General features: G+C 46.2%; 1 protein-coding gene and 1 long non-coding RNA gene across 2 annotated transcripts in view; one reads left to right on the forward strand and one right to left on the reverse strand.

Annotated features, from left to right (window-relative positions):
* The window catches only part of mcu (mitochondrial calcium uniporter), a 159,809-nt gene that overhangs the window by 76,358 nt on the left and 68,451 nt on the right, over positions 1-15,000 (reverse strand). The window contains exon 2 of the mRNA XM_052494758.1: positions 6,671-6,769. Coding sequence (XP_052350718.1) covers positions 6,671-6,769 — 99 coding nt within the window. The remainder of the gene's footprint in view (positions 1-6,670; positions 6,770-15,000) is intronic.
* LOC127915225 (uncharacterized) lies at positions 2,240-3,215 on the forward strand. Its single transcript, XR_008090620.1, has 3 exons — positions 2,240-2,317; positions 2,486-2,569; positions 2,850-3,215. It is a non-coding gene; the product is annotated as an uncharacterized LOC127915225 (long non-coding RNA).

Here is a 15,000-nt window from a genome sequence, read left to right on the forward strand (position 1 = left end):
CCAACATCCTGTCAAATAGCAGATACTACCAGGAAGTCCCAACATCCTGTCAAACACCAGGAAGTCCCAACATCCTGTCAAACAACAGATACTACCAGGAAGTCCCAACATCCTGCCAAACACCAGGAAGTCCCAACATCCTGCCAAACACCAGATACTACCAGGAAGTCCCAGCATCCTGTCAAACAACAGATACTACCAGGAAGTCCCAACATCCTGCCAAACACCAGATACTACCAGGAAGTCCCAACATCCTGTCAAACAACAAATACTACCAGGAAGTCCCAACAACCTGCCAAACACCAGGAAGTCCCAACATCCTGCCAAACAACAGATACTACCAGGAAGTCCCAACATCCTGCCAAACAACAGATACTACCAGGAAGTCCCAACATCCTGTCAAACACCGGATAATACCAGGAAGTCCCAACATCCTGTCAAACAACAGATAATACCAGGAAGTCCCAACATCCTGTCAAACACCAGGAAGTCCCAGTATCCTGCCAAACATCAGATACTACCAGGAAGTCCCAACATCCTGCCAAACAACAGATACTACCAGGAAGTCCCAACATCCTGTCAAACACCGGATAATACCAGGAAGTCCCAACATCCTGTCAAACAACAGATACTACCAGGAAGTCCCAACATCCTGTCAAACACCAGGAAGTCCCAGCATCCTGCCAAACATCAGATACTACCAGGAAGTCCCAACATCCTGCCAAACACCAGATACTACCAGGAAGTCCCAACATCCTGTCAAACAACAGATAATACCAGGAAGTCCCAACATCCTGTCAAACACCAGGAAGTCCCAGCATCCTGTCAAACAACAGATACTACCAGGAAGTCCCAGCATCCTGTCAAACAACAGATAATACCAGGAAGTCCCAACATCCTATCAAACACCAGGAAGTCCCAACATCCTGCCAAACACCAGATACTACCAGGAAGTCCCAACATCCTGCCAAACACCAGATACTACCAGGAAGTTTCAACATCCTGTCAAACACCAGATACTACCAGGAAGTTTCAACATCCTGTCACAATACAGACACTCTACTTCCTGTAGCATCAGCTCGTGTTTCTCACCATCCCCCAACAGTAAACACAGACCGAATGTCACTAATGTGTACTGAGATAGAACACACACACACACAGTAGCTAATGTGTACTGAGATAGAACACACACACACACAGTAGCTAATGTGTACTGAGATAGAACACACACACACACAGTAGCTAATGTGTACTGAGATAGAACACACACACACACACAGTAGCTAATGTGTACTGAGATAGAACACACACACACACAGTAGCTAATGTGTACTGAGATAGAACACACACACACACGACAGACACAGCCAGGGAAACTCCCTTTTCCATTTCATTCAGAATATTAGGCAGGTAGCAGCGTATGTGTGTCTGTGAGTCTCCAAGCGTGCACATGGACACACACACACAAAAATCAAGGAAAGAGAGACTTCTAGCTAATGCACTTGTCCACAGCAGAGCACTCAAGGAACAAAAATCATCTTCTCTTCATCAAATTTTAATTCATTCCAAGTGTGTGCGTGTGTGTGTGTGTGTGTGTGTGTGTGTGTGTGTGTATAGAGCTGAGCAGCACTGGTGAAATATATACACCTTTCAACCTGTTCAATGTGTCCTCGATAGAGCTCCAATGAGAAGCTCTGATCTGACTCGGGGACTCAGTCAGCTCGGCTGATGTTACACACAGGGCCTCTTTACAATCAGCAGGGGGCACTACTGTAATAATATGAAGAAGTGGGAAACGCTTTGGCCTGTTCCTACACGCACGCACGCACGCACGCACGCACGCACGCACGCACGCACGCACGCACGCACGCACGCACGCGCACGCTGCGCGCAACGCACGCACACGCACGCACGCACGCGCACGCACGTACGCACGCGCGCACGCACGCACGCACGCACGCACGCACGCACGCACGCACGCCGCACGCACGCGCACGCACGCACGCACGCACGCACGCACGCACGCACGCACGCACGCACGCACGCACGCACGCACGCACGCACGCACACACACACACACACACACACACACACACACACGAACACACACACGAAACACACGAACACACAGAACACACACACAGAACACACAGAACACACTCCAATTGGCCTACCAGGTGGCGGCAACATCCTGTCAAACACCAGGTAATACCAACATCCTGTCAAACACCAGGAAGTCCCAACATCCTGTCAAACACCAGGTAATACCAACATCCTGTCAAACACCAGGTAATACCAACATCCTGTCAAACACCAGGTAATACCAACATCCTGTCAAACACCAGGAAGTCCCAACATCCTGTCAAACACCAGGAAGTCCCAACATCCTGTCAAACACCAGGTAATACCAACATCCTGTCAAACACCAGGTAATACCAACATCCTGTCAAACACCAGGAAGTCCCAACATCCTGTCAAACACCAGGTAATACCAACATCCTGTCAAACACCAGGTAATACCAACATCCTGTCAAACACCAGGTAATACCAACATCCTGTCAAACACCAGGTAATACCAACATCCTGTCAAACACCAGGAAGTCCCAACATCCTGTCAAACACCAGGTAATACCAACATCCTGTCAAACACCAGGAAGTCCCAACATCCTGTCAAACACCAGGTAATACCAACATAATGTCAAACACCAGGTAATACCAACATCCTGTCAAACACCAGGTAATACCAACATCCTGTCAAACACCAGGAAGTCCCAACATCCTGTCAAACACCAGGAAGTCCCAACATCCTGTCAAACACCAGGAAGTCCCAACATCCTGTCAAACACCAGGTAATACCAACATCCTGTCAAACACCAGGTAATACCAACATCCTGTCAAACACCAGGTAATACCAACATCCTGTCAAACACCAGGTAATACCAACATCCTGTCAAACACCAGGTAATACCAACATCCTGTCAAACACCAGGTAATACCAACATCCTGTCAAACACCAGGTAATACCAACATCCTGTCAAACACCAGGTAATACCAACATCCTGTCAAACACCAGATAATACCAACATCCTGTCAAACACCAGATAATACAAACATCCTGTCAAACACCAGGTAATGGTGTTTGACGGGTCTGGACACCAAGCTCAGAGCCCTGGGCCTGGACACCAAACTCAGAGACCTGGGCCTGGACACCAAGCTCACAGCCCTGGGTCTGGACACCAAGCTCAGAGCCCTGGGTCTGGACACCAAGCTCAGAGCCCTGGGCCTGGACACCAAGCTCAGAGACCTGGGCCTGGACACCAAGCTCAGAGACCTGGGCCTGGACACCAAGCTCAGAGACCTGGGCCTGGACACCAAGCTCAGAGCCCTGGGCCTGGACACCAAGCTCAGAGCCCTGGGTCTGGACACCAAGCTCAGAGCCCTGGGCCTGGACACCAAGCTCACAGCCCTGGGTCTGGACACCAAGCTCAGAGCCCTGGGTCTGGACACCAAGCTCAGAGCCCTGGGTCTGGACACCAAGCTCAGAGTCCTGGGCCTGGACACCAAGCTCAGAGTCCTGGGCCTGGACACCAAGCTCACAGCCCTGGGTCTGGACAACAAGCTCAGAGTCCTGGGCCTGGACCCCAAGCTCAGAGACCTGGGTCTGGACCCCAAGCTCAGAGCCCTGGGCCTGGACACCAAGCTTCAGGAAGCAGAGGAGGGAACAGAGGAGGGAACAGAGGAGGGAACAGAGGAGGGAACAGAGGAGGGAACAGAGGAGGGAAAAGAGGAGGGAACAGAGGAGGGAACAGAGGAGGAAACAGAGGAGGGAACAGAGGAGGAAACAGAGGAGGGAACAGAGGAGGGAACAGAGGAGGGAACAGAGGAGGGAACAGAGGAGGGAACAGAGGAGGGAACACGCCCCGATCCACATGAACAGTACTGCAGTAGAGAGAGTCAGCAGTATTAAGTTCCTCAGAGTCCACATCACAGAGGACTTGACACGGACCAACACCACCACTCAGAGTCCACATCACAGAGGACTTGACATGGACCAACACCACCACTCAGAGTCCACATCACAGAGGACTTGACATGGACCAACACCACCACTCTGGTCAGAGTCCACATCACAGAGGACTTGACACGGACCAACACCACCACCACTCTGGTCAGAGTCCACATCACAGAGGACTTGACACGGACCAACACCACCACTCTGGTCAAGATGGCGCAACAGCGTCTCTACTTTCAAGGCGGCTGGCTGCTCTGCAAATACTACCACCGCACCGTCGAGAGCTCCTGACCGGTTGCATCAAACTGGACTGACCACCTGCTCTGATTCTCCACATCTTAGAACACATCCACCCACACACACATCCATCCATCCACCCACACACACATCCATCCACCCACACACACATCCATCCATCCACCCACACACACATCCATCCATCCACCCACACAAACATCCATCCACCCACACACACATCCATCCATCCACCCACACAAACATCCATCCACCCACACACAGACACACCCACCCACCCACACACACATCCATCCATCCACCCACACACACATCCATCCACCCACACACACAGACACACCCACCCACCCACACATCCCCACACATACGCATCCACCACACACACAGACACATCCACCCACAAACACAGACACATCCACCCACACACACAGACACATCCACCCACACACATACACATCCACACACATACGCATCCACCCACACACACAGACACACCCACCCACCCACACATCCCCACACATACGCATCCACCACACACACAGACACATCCACCCACAAACACAGACACATCCACCCACACACACAGACACATCCACCCACACACATACACATCCACACACATACGCATCCACCCACACACACAGACACATCCACCCACACACACAGACACATCCACCCACACACATCCACCCACACACATCCACCCACACAGACACATCCACCCACACCCACCCACACAGACACATCCACCCACACACAGACACATCCACCCACACCTATCCACCCACACCTATCCACCCACCCACATCCACCCCATCCACTCCATCCACCCACATCCACCCCATCCACCCACACAGACACATCCACCCACCCACATCCACCCCATCCACCCACCCACCCACACAGACACATCCACCCACCCACATCCACCCCATCCACCCACACAGACACATCCACCCACCCACCCACCCACCCACATCCACCCACATCCACATCGACTGTGTACAAAATAACTCCTACTATTGAACGGCAGCCCCACGCAGCGCAACTGACGCTACCAGACTCGTTTACGGTTGTAAAATACTGCCCAATTTATTCCCCCTTTCCCCAAAACACGGGTAAATATTGGACTATAAAATGTACCTTCCTGTTTTACACTGATGCTAAAATGTTTATTATATTCTACTGAGACATTGACTTTAGGTTGGTATTCTTATCTTTTATTGTGTCTTGTTGTCCAGAAGGAAGCTGTAGTTAGTCTGCTGTAGTCAGTCTGCTGTAGTCAGTCTGCTGTAGTCAGTCTGCTGTAGTCAGTCTGCTGTAGTCAGTCTGCTGTAGTTAGTCTGCTGTAGTCAGTCTGCTGTAGTCAGTCTGCTGTAGTCAGTCTGCTGTAGTCAGTCTGCTGTAGTCAGTCTGCTGTAGTCAGTCTGCTGTAGTCAGTCTGCTGTAGTCAGTCTGCTGTAGTTAGTCTGCTGTAGTCAGTCTGCTGTAGTCAGTCTGCTGTAGTCAGTCTGCTGTAGTCAGTCTGCTGTAGTCAGTCTGCTGTAGTTAGTCTACTGTAGTTAGTCTACTGTAGTTAGTCTACTGTAGTTAGTAGTCAGGTAGGTGTCAGCAGTCAGGTAGGTGCTGTATACTGTATCTATCCAGTATCTTCAACACACACCAGGATATTCCATCTATCTACTGTAGTTAGTCTGCTGTAGTTAGTCTGCTGTAGTCGACACGTTCCTCCGCTCTGTCTACTGTAGTTAGTCTACTGTAGCTGTTCCAGATCAACTCCTAGTGATGAGAAGGTAATCTCTATGGCCCCGTCCAATTACACACACACACACACACACGTCCGTCACACACACACACCCCGCGTCACACACACTTCCAAAAGGAGCAGGACTATAACATCTGCAGTTTGCGGTGGAGGCCTAGAGATGGATGATGTCTTCAGAGAGACATCCCAGCTAGCGAGGCCTCTCCATTCTGACTCTAATGGAGGCTGAAGAGGCCTAGAGATGGATGATGTCTTCAGAGAGACATCCCAGCTAGCGAGACCTCTCCATTCTGACTCTAATGGAGGCTGAAGAGGCCTAGAAATGGATGATGTCTTCAGAGAGACATCCCAGCTAGCGAGACCTCTCCATTCTGACTCTAATGGAGGTTGAAGAGGCCTAGAGATGGATGATGTCTTCAGAGAGACATCCCAGCTTGCGAGGCCTCTCCATTCTGACTTCAACTCAGAAGTAGATGAGAGTCCGTAAGATTCTCTCTCTTTCACACAGTAGATTAGACACATTCCATCAACCATAGAAACACACCCAGACAATACAATACCACTGAACAGAGGACAGGGCACGGGACACACACACCATTACTCACCGAAACACACACACACCCAGCAGTACTACTAACCTGGGTTGAGAGGGCGGTTGAGAGGCTGGTGGGAGGCTGGGTGAACAGTGCAGAGCGGGAGGCTGACCGCAGGCCATGTGCTCTCCTGACAGGCTGGTCCTGATGGAGGGGAGAGGAGAGAACAACAGTCAGGACCATGACAGAACCAGCCGTCAGAACAGTGACAGAACCCGTCAGAACAGTGACAGAACCCGTCAGAACACTGACAGAACCCGTCAGAATACTGACAGAACACTGACAGAACCCATCAGAACACTGACAGAACACTGACAGAACCCATCAGAACACTGACAGAACCCATCAGAACACTGACAGAACACTGACAGAACCCATCAGAACACTGACAGAACACTGACAGAACACTGACAGAACACATCAGAACACTGACAGAACACTGAAAGAACCCGACAGAACACTGAAAGAACCCGACAGAACACTGAAAGAACCCGACAGAACACTGAAAGAACCCGACAGAACACTGACAGAACACATCAGAACACTGACAGAACACTGACAGAACACTGACAGAACCCATCAGAACACTGACAGAACACATCAGAACACTGACAGAACACATCAGAACACTGACAGAACACTGACAGAACACTGACAGAACCCATCAGAACACTGACAGAACCCATCAGAACACATCAGAACACTGACAGAACACTGACAGAACACTGACAGAACCCGTCAGAACACTGACAGAACCCGTCAGAACACTGACAGAACCCATCAGAACACTGACAGAACCCATCAGAACACTGACAGAACCCATCAGAACACTGAAAGAACCCGTCAGAACACTGACAGAACCCATCAGAACACTGACAGAACCCATCAGAACACTGACAGAACACTGACAAAACCCATCAGAACACTGACAGAACCCATCAGAACACTGACAGAACACTGAAAGAACCCGACAGAACACTGACAGAACCCATCAGAACACTGAAAGAACCCGTCAGAACACTGACAGAACCCATCAGAACACTGAAAGAACCCGTCAGAACACTGACAGAACCCGACAGAACACTGACAGAACAGTGCGTCTGTCCCACCCGGGATGAAGAGGACGAAGTTAGTAAAACCAACCCATAAGAGCTTCCCAACCCACCACCTCCTGCCCCCCCCAGGTTAGTGGTGGCGCTTAAGGCAGTGATGGTCACGGAATTTTGTTGACAGTAATTCGCCAGCCAAATGACCGCGGTCACCTTAATAACCGTTCGAATAGCAAAAATATATATATATATTTCTTTAGGTATATTTCTCCTCTGTTCCTGACTGACTATGTACCAGAATGCCTCCAACAAATATTTACATCCTTCTAAAGAGAAACATATTCGATGCAAATATCAAAACCCACAACATTAAAAACAGACACATTCAGAGAACTACATGTTAATCTGATTCCCACACAGGAAGTGTGTGTCACGATGTCAGACACAAGTGGCTGTTCTATTCTGCATATGAGAGAAGAGCTGAAGTATGTATATAAGAGCTGTATCTACTGTAAAGCAGTCATTTCAATGAGCAGACAACCCCGTTTTAAAACCACTTCCCATTTTTACAACCAACTATGAGGTCATGGGTAAAAGTTGTGTGTATAAATGTATCAACAGAGCAACTCCCTCTGTAGAGCAGGGACGAGGGAAGGGATCGAGGCGATGAACACACACACACAGCTGTCACTCAATGATGAAAGAGCGCCTGAGCCTGCAGCAATCCAGGACAGGATTAGTAACGTTTACTATCTACCAATCGATCTATCTATATACTGATCCATCTATCTACTGATCCATCTATCTATCTATTAATCCATCTATTGATCTATCTATTAATCCATCTATTGATCTACCTATTGATCTACCTATTAATCCATCTATTGATCTACCTATTGATCTACCTATTGATCTACCTATTGATCTACCTATTGATCTACCTATTGATCTACCGATCTATCTATTGATCTACCGATCTATCTATTGATCTACCGATCTATCTATTGATCTACCGATCTATCTATTGATCTACCGATCTATCTATTGATCTATCTATTGATCTACCTATTGATCTACCGATCTATCTATTGATCTATCTATTGATCTACCTATTGATCTACCGATCTATCTCTTGATCTACCTATTGATCTACCTATTGATCTACCTATTGATCTACCGATCTATCTATTGATCTATCTATTGATCTACCGATCTACCTATTGATCTACCGATCTACCTATTGATCTACCGATCTACCTATTGATCTACCGATCTACCTATTGATCTACCGATCTACCTATTGATCTACCGATCTACCTATTGATCTACCGATCTATCTATTGATCTACCTATTGATCTACCGATCTATCTATTGATCTATCTATTGATCTACCGATCTATCTATCTACTGATCTATCTACTGATCTGTCCATCCATCTACTGATCTACTGATCGACCTATCACTCTACCGATCGACCTATCACTCTACCGATCGACCTATCACTCATTCGATCGACCTATCACTCATTCGATCGACCTATCAATCTACCGATCTATCTACTGATCTACCTATCTATCTATCTACTGATCTACCTATCCATCAATCGACTGATCTATCAATCAACTGATCTATCAATCGACTGATCTATCAATCGACTGATCTATCAATCGACTGATCTATCAATCGACTGATCTATCAATCGACTGATCTATCAATCAACTGATCTATCTGCAGTTGAAGTTGGAAGTTTACATACACCTTAGCCAAATACATTTAAACCCAGTTTTTCACCATTCCTGACATTCAATCCTAGTAAAAATTCCCTGTCTTAGGTCAGTTAGGATCACCACTTTATTTTAAGAATGTGAAATGTCAGAATAATAGCAGAGACAAGGATGTATTTCAGCTTTTATTTCTTTCATCACATTCCCAGTGGGTCAGAAGTTTACATACACTCAATTAGTATTTGGTAGCATTGCTTTAAATTGTATAACTTGGGTCAAATGTTTTGGGTATCCTTCCACACGCTTCCCACAATAAGGTGGGGGAATTTTAGTCCATTCCTCCTGACAGAGCTGGAGTCAGGTTTGTAGGCCTCCTTGCTCGCATACGCTTTTGATCTATATATCTACTGGTCTGTGGAGAGGGAGAGGGCTGAAAGAGAGAGAGAGGGGGGAAAGAGAGAGAGGTGGGAGGGAAAGAGAGAGGTGGGAGGGAAAGAGAGAGGTGGGAGGAAAGAGAGAGGTGGGAGGGAAAGAGAGAGGGGAAGAGAGAGAGGTGGGAGGGAAAGAGAGGTGGGAGGAGAAGAGAGGGGGAAGAGAGAGAGGGGGGGAAAGAGAGAGAGAGGGGGGAAGAGAGAGAGAGGGGGGGGAGAGAGGGGGAAAGAGAGGTGGGAGGGAAAGAGAGAGGTGGGAGGAAAGAGAGAGGCTGTAATAATTTTATGATTCTAATCAATTTAAATTACTACAATTATAAGGTTTCAGAGTGGAATAATTGTATCATTATCTTTCACATAATCATTATTTTATCATGAGTGTGTGAAAATATGCAAGCACACAAACACACACACACACACACACACACACACACACACACACACACACACACACACACACACACTCCTCTTCCGATTAGATATCAACAGTGGTGCACAGGCCCAAGAGGTCACAACAGTTTGTTGCCGAGGCCACTATCGCCCTAACGACAGGGCACTTCTGATCACCCCACTTAGTCCTCTCAACTTTGATGGCAGTTATTAGACTCCACTTAGACACACACCCACACACACACACAACAGGGACAAACCGAGCCCTCTGAACTAACACTCCGGTCCTGCTCGGACCACCCCTTGGGGGTATCAAACTCATTTGCCCGGGGCAACATTCAGTCATCACCGAGGTCCGGAGAGCTGTCTTTCTAATGGGTTAAATTGCCTTGCTGTCAAAATCCACAAGAAAAACTCTGCTGTCCAAATACTCAATATTGCACTGCTCCCAGACCCGCGGCTCTTTGTCGGAGACCCAACAACACCCCGACTCTAACCTTTCTGACTGAGCAAAACCCACTCATCTATATGAGCCTCCACTACCACAGAGTCTCTTCAATATCTATACGAACCTCCACTACCACAGTCTCTTCAATATCTATACGAACCTCCACTACCACAGAGTCTCTTCAATATCTATACGAACCTCCACTACCACAGTCTCTTCAATATCTATATGAACCTCCACTACCACAGAGTCTCTTCAACATCTATACGAACCTCCACTACCACAGAGTCTCTTCAATATCTATACGAACCTCCACTACCACAGTCTCTTCAATATCTATATGAACCTCCACTACCACAGAGTCTCTTCAACATCTATACGAACCTCCACTACCACAGTCTCTTCAATATCTATACGAACCTCCACTACCACAGTCTCTTCAATATCTATACGAACCTCCACTACCACAGAGTCTCTTCAATATCTATACGAACCTCCACTACCAGAGTCTCTTCAACATCTATATGAACCTCCACTACCACAGAGTCTCTTCAATATCTATATGAGCCTCCACTACCAGAGTCTCTTCAACATCTATATGAACCTCCACTACCACAGAGTCTCTTCAATATCTATATGAGCCTCACTACCACAGAGTCTCTTCAATATCTATATGAACCTCCACTACCACAGAGTCTCTTCAATATCTATACGAACCTCCACTACCACAGAGTCTCTTCAATATCTATACGAACCTGCACTACCACAGAGTCTCTTCAATATCTATATGAACCTCCACTACCACAGAGTCTCTTCAATATCTATATGAGCCTCCACTACCAGAGTCTCTTCAACTTCTATATGAACCTCCACTACCACAGTCTTCCTGTCTCTTCAACATCTATATGAACCTCCACTACCACAGAGCCTCCGTACCATAGGTAAAAGTGGACTATCACTTTAAGATCAGTGTACTCCCTCCCATAGGTAAAAGTGGACTATCACTTTAAGATCAGTGTACTCCCTCCCATAGGTAAAAGTGGACTATCACTTTAAGATCAGAGTACTCCCTCCCATAGGTAAAAGTGGACTATCACTTTAAGATCAGTGTAGTCCCTCCCATAGGTAAAAGTGGACTATCACTTTAAGATCAGTGTAGTCCCTCCCATAGGTAAAAGTGGACTATCACTTTAAGATCAGTGTAGTCCCTCCCATAGGTAAAAGTGGACTATCACTTTAAGATCAGTGTAGTCCCTCCCATAGGTAAAAGTGGACTATCACTTTAAGATCAGTGTAGTCCCTCCCATAGGTAAAAGTGGACTATCACTTTAAGATCAGTGTAGTCCCTCCCATAGGTAAAAGTGGACTATCACTTTAAGATCAGTGTAGTCCCTCCCATAGGTAAAAGTGGACTATCACTTTAAGATCAGTGTAGTCCCTCACATAGGTAAAAGTAGACTATCACTAACACCAGAGTAGTCCCTCCCATAGGTTAAAGTGGACTATCACTTTAAGATCAGTGTAGTCCCTCCCATAGGTTAAAGTGGACTATCACTTTAAGATCAGAGTAGTCCCTCCCATAGGTAAAAGTGGACTATCACTTTAAGATCAGAGTAGTCCCTCCCATAGGTAAAAGTGGACTATCACTTTAAGATCAGAGTAGTCCCTCCCATAGGTTAAAGTGGACTATCACTTTAAAATCATAGTAGTCCCTCCCATAGGTAAAAGTGGTGTCATGGAACGTTCCTTAATAAATAAATAAAAATCCGACACTAGATCACGTGACCCCAATAGTGCTGAAAATGAACCAAAATGAGTTTAAAATAACTAATTGACCAACTTAGGTTCTTATTTCTTCCTGTGAGCTCAAATGTGCACATTGCAATGCATTTTCTCTAGAGATTAATCAGATCAGCCCGGACTGTTGATATAGTAGTGAGTTGTAGTTTCCAACAGGCCAACATTCAACATACTTTAGCACAGAAAACATGATAATTAACTACAATGACCATAATCCATTGCGCACCAACTTCGCCAATCTGTGTTTCTTTTACACCTGCTACATAAAAGAGACAGAAGAATGTGCAATCGAGAGAGAGAGAGACAGAAGAATGTGCAATCGAGAGAGAGAGAGACAGAAGAATGTGCAATCGAGAGAGAGAGAGAGAGAGAGAGAGAGAGAGAGAGCAGTTTCTACACAAGCTACAGTATCTCTATCTGAAAATACATGATCTAAGTCATAGTTGGTATTCAGCAATCATAAAAGTATGCCTTCTTTACTTTGAAGAACTACTAAAATTGTGATTTTTGTCAGACAGCAGCTCTAGAGATGAGATGACTTGGAATTAAATAATAAAGTCATTAAAAAGGCCTGAAATAAATGTAATAAACAACCAAAATATTTTATTCAAGTAAAGTGAATAAATGACGGTCAATAAAGTGATCAGCAGTAATGGACAGTCACTAAGCATCATGGGACTTTTATTGTTCTAGTCGGTGTTGTTACAGCATTCAACCCACATAATACATAATGCATGTAATGTTAATATATATATATTTTTTAAAGTTATAATTTAACCGAAAAGCAACTCAAAAAGCACAAATCGTTCAGCACTTGACCCCGAATGTCAACGAAACAAGTTTCCATGCGATCCTAGAAGACGATTTTCATAGTTTGGATCTCTCATCGTTTGGGATCTCTCATCGTTTGGGATCTCTCATCGTTTGGGATCTCTCATCGTTTGGCTCTCTTATCGTTTGGGATCTCTCATCGTTTGGGATCTCTCATCGTTTGGGATCTCTCATCGTTTGGGATCTCTCATCGTTTGGCTCTCTTATCATTTTGGATCTCTTATCGTTTGGCTCTCTTATCGTTTGGCTCTCTCATCGTTTTAGATCTCTTATCGTTTTGGCTCTCTTATCGTTTGGCTCTCTTATCGTTTGGCTCTCTTAACGTTTGGCTCTCTCATCGTTTGGGATCTCTCATCGTTTGGCTCTCTTATCATTTTGGATCTCTTATCGTTTGGCTCTCTTATCGTTTGGCTCTCTCATCGTTTTAGATCTCTCATCGTTTTGGATCTCTTATCGTTTGGATCTCTTATCGTTTGGATCTCTTATCGTTTTGGATCTCTTATCGTTTTGGATCTCTCATCGTTTTGGATCTCTCATCGTTTTGGATCTCTCATCGTTTTGGATCTCTTATCGTTTTGGATCTCTCATCGTTTTGGATCTCTTATCGTTTTGGATCTCTCATCGTTTTGGATCTCTCATCGTTTGGATCTCTCATCGTTTGGATCTCTTATCGTTTGGATCTCTCATCGTTTGGATCTCTCATCGTTTTAGATCTCTCATCGTTTTAGATCTCTCATCGTTTAGATCTCTCATCGTTTTAGATCTCTCATCGTTTTAGATCTCTCATCGTTTAGATCTCTCATCGTTTTAGATCTCTCATCGTTTAGATCTCTCATCGTTTAGATCTCTCATCGTTTAGATCTCTTATCGTTTGGATCTCTTCCCACTGGCCAAACACTGGTTGAATTTTGAGATTATGAAAGAAATTATGTTCACTTAACTAGGCTTGGGCGGTATACCGTACACCAGAGTATTTGGGCGGTATACCGTACACCAGATTATATGGGCGGTATACAGTACACCAGAGTATTTGGGCGGTATACCGTACACCAAAGTATTTGGGCGGTATACAGTACACCAGAGTATTTGGGCGGTATACCGTACACCAGAGTATTTATTTATTTATTTATTTGGGCGGTATACCGTACCAGAGTATTTGGGCGGTATACCGTACACAGAGTATTTGGGCGGTATACCGTACACCAGAGTATTTGGGCGGTATACGGTACACCAGAGTATTTAGGCGGTATACGGTACACCAGATTATTTGGGCGGTATACGGTACACCAGAGTATTTGGGCGGTATACGGTACACCAGAGTATTTGGGCGGTATACGGTACACCAGAGTATTTGGGCGGTATACGGTACACCAGAGTATTTGGCGGTATACGGTACACCAGAGTATTTGGGCGGTATACGGTACACCAGAGTATTTGGGCGGTATACAGTACACCAGAGTATTTGGGCGGTATACCGTACACCAGAGTATTTGGGCGGTATACAGTACACCAGAGTATTTGGGCGGTATACAGTACACCAGAGTATTTGGGCGGTATACCGTACACCAGAGTATTTGGGCGGTATACCGTACACCAAAGTATTTGGGCGGTATACCGTACACCAGAGTATTTGGGCGGTATACCGTACACCAGAGTATTTGGGCGGTATACCGTACACCAGAGTATTTGGGCGGTATACAG

The sequence above is a fragment of the Oncorhynchus keta genome, chromosome 3 (assembly GCF_023373465.1).
Source record: "Oncorhynchus keta strain PuntledgeMale-10-30-2019 chromosome 3, Oket_V2, whole genome shotgun sequence".
NCBI lineage: Eukaryota > Metazoa > Chordata > Actinopteri > Salmoniformes > Salmonidae > Oncorhynchus > Oncorhynchus keta.